This window comes from Glossina fuscipes, unplaced genomic scaffold, assembly GCF_014805625.2.
Source record: "Glossina fuscipes isolate IAEA_lab_2018 unplaced genomic scaffold, Yale_Gfus_2 27, whole genome shotgun sequence".
Classification (NCBI taxonomy): domain Eukaryota; kingdom Metazoa; phylum Arthropoda; class Insecta; order Diptera; family Glossinidae; genus Glossina; species Glossina fuscipes.
Window position 1 is genome coordinate 7782352 of NW_023998422.1, and position 11237 is coordinate 7793588.

Genomic DNA, 11237 nt, shown 5'->3' on the forward strand with positions numbered 1-11237 from the left:
TCAAGCATGTGCAGTCGTATGGTTACTTAATTGTGGCTTGATGATATGTGGCTCGAGCGATATGTCGACTGTTCTTACAGTATTCATGCAGTATTCATCCCGACATCATTTTGCAGTCCGTATTCTTTCATATTTCGTATCGTAGTTTATTAGGTATTTCCTGGCTTGCACAAAGCAGGTGCGCATGCTAGAAGTTATAGGAAATGATTCAATGCCTTGCTTTCGCCCTTATTCCATAACGACATTGGCTGGTACTTTGAAGAAGCACGCGTTAAACGTCATAGTTAAAACGGAAAGGCAAAAGTTCCTTTGAAAATATCAAAGTAAGTTTGCAACCTCTAGGAAAAGGAAAAAACATAATTTGTCCTTAGCAAGGACAAGTTATTTCAGTGCTACAATAAGAAGCGTAAGTATGCTATCCTTGAAAATTGCAAATTCTTATTAATTCTTCTAAAAGATGAGGTGTATAAGCTCAGGTAAGGATTTAATAGTCGATTACCTAAAGATCTTCAACTGAGACAAAGAAGAAAAATTTTCTTCATAAATACATTCATTATTTTCTCATAAGGTACGTGAAGCTTTTCAAGTGTAAAACTTGATGACAAACGATATGAAATTGCATTTAAAGTACCCTACGCTTAAACGTTTCTGTTCTCGTTAATCCCTCAAAAATGACGAAAAAAGCAAATTTTTAAGCTAGAAAATGGTCAGTAGATTACAAAACCCTTTGCCATAACTAACTTAAGATGAATTGTTATCGTGTCAGCTGAGTTAATGACGATGTCTGCCATCTTCAAATCTTCGATTCTCTTGTTAGTTAGAATATCAAAAATTGTTCAGAGATGTCAAACTTTCATGTCGTATATGTCTAACGAAGGTGATGTAACGTACGTTATAAGTTCTTTTCGTTTTTTTTTTTTTTTTCTTATGACAGCTTTATGAAATCTAATCCAATATAAACTCTTCAAATCTCTTAGCCGCATCTTCTCTTCTTATTGGGAAATAAATACACTCTCGTATATGTCTTAAAATATTTAACATCAAACAAATCTTCAGTGCTCTACATATTATTATTCTTTTCTCCCTACGCGAGCCTGACGTATATCAAATTCTTTCATTCGTCTTGTCAGACTGAGAGAATACAAAGAGCCCAGTAAGGATACTTTTCGTTGAGCAATCTAAGGCCATTCAGGACTCACGATTTGTGTCTACGAGAATCCTCGAAATATCTTTATTGATATATTTGTGTGTAGCAAAAATGACTTCTATGAAATTTAATAATAAAATATATTCGCTCTACCACGATGTTAAGAGTAAAGAAAAACGAGTGCAAGAGAGAGGCAATGATATACAGAAATGTGGAAATTTCGTGAGATTACTTTTTCGTGCACTTCCCATGAAAAGACCACATTAGCGACTTGTAACTTACTTTTCTATCTTCTCTTAAGATATACGAAATTCGTTCTAAGGTAAAGATAGTTTTTTACTACTTTATGATAGCCAGCTGGCTGGATTCAATGCACACAATTCATGTAGGAATCCATTTGCAGAAATTATTACAACAAATTTTTCTCTGGTCGAAAAGTTTTCACAAAATTTAAAAATTTTTGCAAAAAACACGAAACGAAATCAACGCAAATCTTTGGGAATATTATCGCAATTTCGTTAGTAATTTAAGGTAAATGCCATTAAAGATGAAAGGCTTATATGGAGGGGAAGTGTTTGCGTTTTTTCATTTAACTTTGCATGAGTAGTCGAAAATAGACATTTTTTAGTCTGAGTACTTTCTACTGCATTTTCTTCATTTCTTCCTCTTTTTTAATGCATTCTTGTTTCGTAATGTATGCTTGGAAAATGACTTCAATTCGTTCTCAATGTGTTTGCTCTTTTTCCAGTTGATTTCAAAACAACAACAATAACAACAGCAGCAAGAATAACAGCAACAACCACAGCAATACAATCAGTTGAGCTTTTCGTAAAGGTATAGGTAAAGTGTTAAAATGAATATGTTTACTTGATCATTTGACTGCTTGCCTGACAAGCTGGCAACAGTTGTCCGTCTGTATAACATTTAGATACATATGCTTACCTATGAGCATCGCTCTTCGCATATGCATTTGTGTAGATTCGTTTGCTTTGTGTTTAATGTGTCTTGCGCTTAGCGTCTTGTGGATATTTTCAAGTTGCTTTTTATGAATTCTTAATGTGACAATTGATATGTATGCTGGTATGTGCAAAGTGCTCGACACAGAAGCCGAGAATAATGTTATTCGAAAATTACAGCAATTATTAGATAAGAGAAAATGAAAGTACACAACCAAAAGGAAAGCAATTTGAATTTCACAGAAACCAATTTTTTTAAAACATTTGTAAAATCAATGTAAAAAATGTTACACACGTATTAACAGACAACGACTAGAATAAAATAAATCTAAAAATATATTCTTTCTTAAAGTAGGACACTTGAGATAATATGGAACGAATTTATAACATAATATAGTATGAGTGATTGCATAAGAGGAAAGAAGAAGAAGACAGAATTACGGAGCAAGATATATGTTTTAAGTCATCATTACCTTAGCATCTGATTAATATGTAATTAATGCTTACAAAAAATTTGAACAAAGAAACCTATGGCGTATATTCAAGTAGTTAAGAATCAAGTCCGCATATCAATTTTCATGCCGCCATCTTATAATTACGCTTGATATAAAGCGATAGCTTTAGTGAATGCTTTGTCAGTAAAAGCTTATCGCGTACCAATCGGGCATACATCTGTCAGAGCTCAGCAACTCCTACCTGCCTACCTCTTTGCCTTTCCACTTCTCTTTAACCATCGCCTCATTACATGAATGACCTTGAATGACTGATCATTTAAGAAACAAATATCTACTGGTTCCGATTATGATTAGATTTGTTATATACTAAATTGTTGTTACTCAACAAAAAATCGATCAGTATTCATTTAACACTTCCGCCCTAAACGAAAACCTCAACTGTACTATTTTACGCTAAAGTATCATGAATACATTGAAAAGGTGCTTCCTAGTGACATAGTACTAAACTTTGGTGCTAACAAGACTAATTAGGCTAAAGACTTGATTATAATAAATTGTTTCGAAGATCAAACAATATTAACTTAACTCTAAAACTAAACTCTTAACTAAACTCTTAAAAGCTGAATTTTTCGTGCGAAAGACTAAGCAAGTCCATTCAAAATAACAAAGGGCTAAATCTTTAGCAAAATTATCAAACGATATTGTGTTAGTAAAAAAATCATCATCTAGTACGGATCAATTAAACAAAAAGACAGACCGTCTTGGTGTTGAACTAAGCCTTTAAAAGGAAAGTCAAGTAGTTTTAGTTCAACACTGGCACCTTAACCCCAATATCAGTTGTAGGAATATTAATTGGCCGCTACATTCGGATTTTGGGAGCTAAGATATTAAATGATAAATTTTCTTCGGAATTAAGAAATTTAAAATTATCTCTCATGGCAATTTCATTTTTAGCGTCCTGACACTTTAATTTAAAATTTCTTACATTTATTGTATTTCTTGCTTATTTTGGTCAATTTTTCTTCTCAACTACAGAAGGAATAGATGTGCAAGGAATGTATAAAAATATCAAGAATTTTCACAAATTCATGAAATTAAATCTCTGTTGTATTGAATCCGTAGACAGATATATGTATGCAAGTGAATCCAATTTGCCGAAAAGGAATATACTTAAAAATTTATTAAAATTTCATTTATGGGCTCAAACAGAGAGATCACTGTTTTTCTCTGTGCACGCTTTTTATTTTTGATTCAATTGGTTAGTGCATGAAAAAAATGGTTAATATCATGGTGTGTAACTCTTTATAGAATAGCACCGTGAAAAAAAATGAAAGATTCAGTAACAAAATGCGAATTTTGTAATGCACTGCACTATCACCTATTAAATGCATACGTAATAACGACACCTGTTTTCAAAAATCATGCACAACGAAATATGAATTAAACAAGAGGAAAAATTACAGTCGGGTCAGATCGATTATTAAATACCTTACATCGCATGGTCTAACAATGCTTATTTTTGCTATTCCACGTAAAAACTGTACTCTCTTTTTATATGCATTTACAATCGAGGAGCTTTATATTAAAAATTAGATCACTTCACAAATAAAGACTTACTTTCCGTAAGAATGGTTGGATGGCCCAGGAGGTTTAAAAATTGGGATACATATTTAAAATTAAGCATAGTTAATTTTTATATCAAACTGCTATGGATAAATTTTCATCATAAAATACTTCTGGCATCAAAAACAATAAGTTTCGTGCAAACGATTATATAAGATATGACCTAAAAAAAGTAGGCATACGTCATCCAAATTTTGTAGCGTTAATTTTGTATATCAAATTATGATTGCGAATCAACTTTTATCGTAACACATTACAACTTAAACTTTTCTGCCCTAAAAAAAAAAAGTTTTCGTAAAAATCTATCTTCTATAGAGTAGGTTCCAAAAATTGGCGTTTATGATTCAAATTTGATACAATGAATTTTTTTTATCTTAAATTACTGTTATGGCTTAAGTTTCATCATAACATATTAAAACTTAGACGTTTCTGCCTTACATAGGATCAATTTTCGTAGAAATCTAAATATATAGGGTAGGATCCAAAAAATATGCTGAGTTGGCCCAAATTTGGTACCGTTAATTTTTTTATCTTAAATTACTATTCTGATCTGATTTTCATGATGAAGCTCTAAAAATTAGATCTTTTTCCCATATGTACTTCGGCTTTCATTGTAAGAGACAAAATTCAAAATAATGCCCAAAGTGGTCTAAAGTTTTCACACCAATTTAAAATGACGAAATACTATTAATTAAACACTTTCGTCAAGAAATTTTGAAAATTGGAATTGCTTTCATATAACGAATTTTTCCAAATAAGTTGTTATACGGGAAGTGGTCGAGAAACTGAACCGATTCAAATCATTTTCAATAGCGTTCATCCTTCAATCAAAGCACGTCGGTGTACCAAATTTCATCAAAAATATTTGAAAAATTGCGACCTGTAGCTTGAACACATAATCACATGCACACACGAACAGACAAGAGTTAGATCGATGAGAAAATGATTCCAAATCGATAGGTACAATAAAAGTTGGTTCTGCGCGTTAAATGCGTCCATATAAACCTAATAAAAAGCCTGTACCACAAATGGTCTAGAACAACAGAAAAAGGCTTCAATCCAAAGAATTGTCATCTGTCCAAGATAAGCAAGAATTAATGGGTGTAAAGCACTCAAAGAATAGTCTAGAACTGGCTCATAATAAGCGCTCAAAAAATACACCCTCAGTACCCTTTAGTATCGCAGCCGATCCGTCATGAGAAGTGACACCTATAACATCTTAGGCGACATACCGTACCCATAAAATTGCCTTCGGGAAATTTGTTCACCTTTCTTTGCGAATAACATCAAATGTCTCGCTTCCATGAAAATAATCCGCAATTTCAATTAAAATGAATTTTTTTTCTACTGTCGCTTCCCTGTAACGTAGTAACATTTGAGATTTTCGACAAAAAGGTTTATATTGAAAATATATAATAAATCATTTCTTTTCAAGCAAAGAGGACGAACGTATAAATTGGACCGGTTGTTAAAGAGCGAAAGATTTTATGATGTCTCTGGGTCGTGTTTTAATATATGGCGGTAAAGGAGCCTTGGGAGCGGCGTGTGTTTCGCACTTTAAAGAAAACAATTTTTGGGTGAGCAGCGTCGATTTTAATAACAATGAGCAAGCCGATGCTGGCATTCTTGTCTCGCGCAATGCCTCATGGATCGAACAAGAGGAGGACGTTCTTAAAAAAGTTGGCGCTGCCTTAGGAGATAATAAATTAGATGCTGTTATATGCGTCGCAGGCGGTTGGGCGGGCGGCAATGCTAAAACTGGTTTGGCTAAGATGGCCGATACGATGTGGCGTCAGAGCGTGTGGACTTCTACAATTTCGGCGACTATTGCTGCTAATCATCTCAAGCCTGAGGGTTTGCTTGCTTTAACGGGTGCTAAACTTGCTTTAGAAGGTACACCCGACATGATTGGTTACGGCTTAGCCAAGGCTGGCGTACACCAACTCACGCGTTCATTGGCGGCTAAAAATTCTGGTATACCTGATGATGCTGTTGTTGTTTCTATATTACCGATTACTTTGGACACTCCTACGAACCGCAAAATCATGCCAAATGCAGATTTTAGTTCATGGACTCCACTTAAGGAAATAGCAACGTACTTTCATCAGTGGACTAAACAAGAAGAACGCCCCAAAAGTGGCTCTCTCCTACAAGTTGTCACCGAAAATGGCTCCACTTATCTAAGTGAATTTTAGGCTTTTTCTCTAATAATATCAAATGAATATCATCGAACCTAATAAAATCTTTAAACGAAATTTTGTACAGATATTTTTCAAATTTCATCTAAATAGTGATTCTTGAGAAGACCTAACATTTTTTTGCCAATTACAAATTATTTTTTGCCATTTTAGAAAATTAGAGCAAGAAAAGGTCTCACATATAAATGGAGAAAATCGGCAGATTCTACGAGTTACGGATCATGGAAAAGAAACACTTTAAATCGAGCGCTTTACGCACGGCGAAAAGGGGTTTGAAAGAGTGAAACAAGGCGGTTTCCTAATACTGTCTCCTTCAGGATTGACCCAAATTTCATATTTGCTTAATTAATGAACACTCGTTGCCTACTCATGGATACTCACAACTTACGATCAGCTTGAGTAAAAGTTATGTTCAGATTTATCAGTGGTATTCAGAGAAGTTTTTAAGGCCTATAGAGAAGCTTTCAGCTAAGCTACTGTGAAATAGTTATATGGGAAATTAATTTAGTGATTTAGTGAAAAGATTTCTCTTAACAAAATTGCATATTTAAACATGAAGTTTTCAAACCAACTGTCCAACTTCCCTCTGGATGGCTGCCGTTCATGAAAAAAATGTGCGCTTGTCACCACAAGCTTACTTTTGAAAAAGGCTCTTACATATATATATATATATATATATATATATATATATGCATACATAAATGTATGGATGCAGTTATACGTATATATATATACACACATCTGTCTGATATATATCTGATATATATCTATACACATCAGTTTCTCGTATATTTTTGTCCGTTATCGTCTTAGTATTTTAAGCTTTTCGGGGAAGTGTAACAACATGAGGTTGGAAGTCCCCTGCTTTTACTGGCAACTGGTTTGCCTGCTACACCAATCATGATCGCTATGTCGGCCTTTAATTGAATGAGTGTCGCTTAAGGGCATTTATCCTACTGCTATCCATCTCTAAAACTAAACGAACTAAAAAAATAAAATTTAATCACTTGTAACTTTGTGTGTGCATGGGAAATTTTTTCGAATTTTTCCACGCAAAGAGTAGTGTCTTTCGTAAAGAAAATGTGGAAAATATCAGCCTTCTAACTTTTATACTTTCTAAATAACGAACAAAAACCCACAAATGTTTGTTAAGAAAAATGGGGTTGAGACCAGTTTAGGCTCCACTGCGAGCTTCCGCTCCGACGAACTTTGATCTTTTTTTTAATACTCAGCTGCGTGCAAAAACATCTATATAAATATATACTTCGTAGGATTTCTGAAACTTCCTTTACGAAAAAAAAAAATCATGCTTCAGAGCTGGGTTCTCCCCAACTAAATGATTTGATGTCAGGGAGGTGTGAAAGGGAATACTACTTATTGAACAACTTTCTCTCGCTCTCTCTCTCTCTCTCGATCGATTTTTATCAACTTCATCATATAGGCAGAGAATGCACATCTTTCGCCAAGTCATTCCACCATAGCCTATCAGGTCAATGATTTTGCACTACAATCACGTCTGCCGTAATTTACATATATATATTTTTTTTTCTTTTCAGTTTCAGTTTAGATTAAACTTATTTTTTAAAGTACATACAGTTACAATCCGAGAGAAATTTTGATAGATATAAAAGTTAGATATGTAACGACATCGCAAAGAGGAAAGGAATGGGAATCGAAAATAGTCCTATATATGAAAAGATTTTTAAGGTAGGTTCACTCATAATTACAATTTTCTTATAAAGGCTTAGATGGTTAGATTGCAAAGTATTCACACAAGCACTGCACGTGCTCCCGTACTCTTTAGATAGAGGTGTTAACAGGTCGCAAACAGACAGATAGATATTTCAATCGGAGTTCGGTAACATTTCTGCAAGTATGTCCTTAAGTGATTTTGGTATTTTGTGGGGAAACTTGATATCGAACGAAACCACTAAGTCACCGCGACGATGGGGCTCTTTGTGGAATGGTAAACCTCGACCATTTATCCGCTTGACTGTATTCGGTGTTATTACTTCGCTATACAAACTCAATGTGATCTTATCGCCTTGCAATGTTGGTACTTTAACGGTTGTTCCGCATAATGCCTGCTTTAAACTGATCTTGGCAGTATACCTATAGTCAGTGCCTTCACGTTTAAATATTGGATGAGGTCTATCTTTGATGATGAAAACAATATCCGCGGGTATCTTTCCAGGAATTTCGTCTCCCTCTTTTTGGAAAGTTATTTTAGTTCCCGATTTCCAGCCCGGCTTGACGTTAATGTTTAATATCTTCTCATCCTTGCGGGGCCGGCCACTTGCCATTGACATTCGCGAGATTTTCATGTTCTTCACGCAACCCTTATCGATTTCTTCGAGAGAGACGTACAAATCGTATTCGATGGGGGGATCTTGTTGCTGCCGTCTACGATTTGGTTTACTTTGAGCAGACCGTGAGCGAAATGGACCACCAGAGCTGCCCATTTGAGCGAAAAGATCATCGGCAGTCATGAATATAGTCGGCTGTTCGAACATCTGACTGAAATCTTCTGCACCAAAGAATATACCAAAAGGATTGGAATTTCCGAAGAATTGTGCGAAAGTGGCACGCGGGTCCCCATGATAAGTGTAGCTACCATTCGATTCGCCCGCCGTTCCCGGCACACCACCCTTAAGCCCTTCTTCGCCGAATTGATCATAAATATCGCGTTTCCTCTTATCGGATAATACTTCATACGCTTCCGCAATCTGCTTAAAACGTTCCTCAGCCTGTGGCGTTTTATTTTTATCCGGATGATATCTCAATGCTAGCTTTCGATACGCTTTCTTGATCTCATCATCGTTGGCATCCTTACCTATGCCCAGAATTTCATAAAAATCTTTACCCATAGTATTTCTAGGCGCTATTAAATTCCAAATCACTTTCACGACACAAAATTTCTGCTGATTTCTGGATAATCTTCGTGCAACTTTTCAAAATTTTCATATACATCTGATGACCGATTTTTTTTTTAAATATCTATTTTTTCTCCTCTCACTTTAAGAATTTGCTTGGAAAATTCATTTCCATAATTTTGTTTATTTTTTTTATTTATTTTATTTTTTTTTTGTTGTTGTTGTTTCCTCGTTTCAAAGTAGATTCGTCAATATGTCGAAAAAAAAATTATCCGTAAGCAATAACGTAAACTCTGTTTTCTCTTTGTCGCTCTTTGGCAGCAATCCGCACTTTATTTTAAGAAAGCTCCAGGCTCCTATTTCCAGCAGCCCATTATCACAACTTTTAAAATTGTGAACGCGACAAGTAAAACACAGATCTCGCTTAGTTTCTTGTATCTTAAAACTCATTTCAATGTGAAATACAGATCTCTATTCCTTTCAACTTAGTGCTCTATTGCAAACAGAATGGGTATTGCGACAAGTTATATCCTCGTTGCGAACTTGCTTTTGTAAAGATGGCGCGCTAGCTCTTGGCTAGAGTCAAATCCATTCAAAATACTCGCCTTATTTAGGTGAAAGAGTTGATCGCACTAAAACGACCTTCTCGCGAATTTGAGTACAAATAAGAATAACATGAAACCGTTTGAAGTGCCATCCCCATTCCGAATAACAATTCGATGCGCAATCACATTGCGATCTTCCTAACTTCCTCATAGTAGTTTGCGCTAGAGAGTTTCTTATTCAACGGTACGTAGATACCCCACGCCCTCAAACCGAGCTGTCGTATCTCGCTTCAAGCAATTGACTTTGCAGCAGTAGTGTATGTGTAACGATATATTTATGGCTAAGCAACAGTGTTTTATGCGTTTTGCTGCCCTGGGGTTTCCCATTTTGGGGTTCCAATACATTGTTTGAATCTTGCCTTCATTTGCAGAATATAAAATCATTTAAATGTCCTTCACGAATCACTTTACAAGCCTGGATCCTTTTGAAATAATTTTCGATGGCTTGTACGCACATAACGCGCAATAACTCGGCCATAGCATGACAGATGTTTGTTTTCAAAGCACCAATGGCTTGAGGGTCGTGTAATTGCTCGCGTAGCAATGCCAAAACGACACGCGTTGCATGGCATCGTCCTTCTGATATACGCATATCTTCACCATGTATATCTGCAATTTTATGCGAAACACAATGGTAATCAAGCGACTGTAGCGATCAGATTTTGCGATCTGAGTTACATTACACACAAACGACTGCGAGCCAATCCCAATTCCAGACCAAATGCCACACAATACATTGATGTTTTTGGGGATGCAACAGCATTTCATTTGCAGATTTTCGCTGCACGACGATGCGACGATTTTCTTGTTGCCACATTCCCAAAGCAAAAAATGAGGTTCACCATTGAAGAAAATTAGAAAAGATCGTCATTCAAACGCTGTTGTTCGAGCACCCAATCAACAACATATCTTCTATGCATTGCATGTTTAGCCAGCTTTGGGTCTTGCGTTAATTGAATTTTGTTAGGTTGGAAATGAAAATCCGACCAGAGTCGACCATGTATCATGCTCGTAATGCACGATACATACCTATAGCAGAATCAGCCGTTTGATAGCAATTTTCTACTATCTAAAGCTTAAATACGTAGCGATGTAATTGCGATTGTATGTTTAAAAACTCATATCCTTTTATGTAGCAAATTTTGCATAGTGTTTTTTTTTTTAGTTTTACACTTAAATGCCAAATGCTTGTTGCCAATTTTATTTAATTTCTAATTTTTTTACTTCAATTTGTTTAAAAACTTGATTTGAAATTTGAGATAAATTGGAATGTAGACAATTGGCAACAGTATGCATTTAATGGTTAATGTGTTCGAAAGATGTTAAACGATTCATATTGTAAAATGGCAAACAATGCCGTTAACCCATGATGCCCTGGAT

At 35.2% G+C, this 11237-nt stretch overlaps 2 protein-coding genes across 2 annotated transcripts; one reads left to right on the forward strand and one right to left on the reverse strand.

The window, feature by feature from the left end:
- Window positions 1–1948: 1948 nt before the first annotated feature.
- LOC119635609 (dihydropteridine reductase-like) lies at window positions 1949–6397 on the forward strand. The gene is made up of 2 exons (XM_038030489.1): window positions 1949–1981; window positions 5617–6397. Exon 2 carries the CDS (start codon window positions 5669–5671, stop codon window positions 6374–6376), a length of 708 nt encoding a protein of 235 aa, XP_037886417.1. The 5' UTR covers window positions 1949–1981; window positions 5617–5668; the 3' UTR covers window positions 6377–6397.
- A 1766-nt stretch (window positions 6398–8163) lies between these two features.
- On the reverse strand, window positions 8164–11019 carry LOC119635608 (dnaJ protein homolog 1-like). Its single transcript, XM_038030488.1, has one exon. The coding sequence runs from the start codon at window positions 9244–9246 to the stop codon at window positions 8224–8226; it is 1023 nt and encodes a 340-aa protein (XP_037886416.1). The 5' UTR covers window positions 9247–11019; the 3' UTR covers window positions 8164–8223.
- Window positions 11020–11237: the final 218 nt, after the last annotated feature.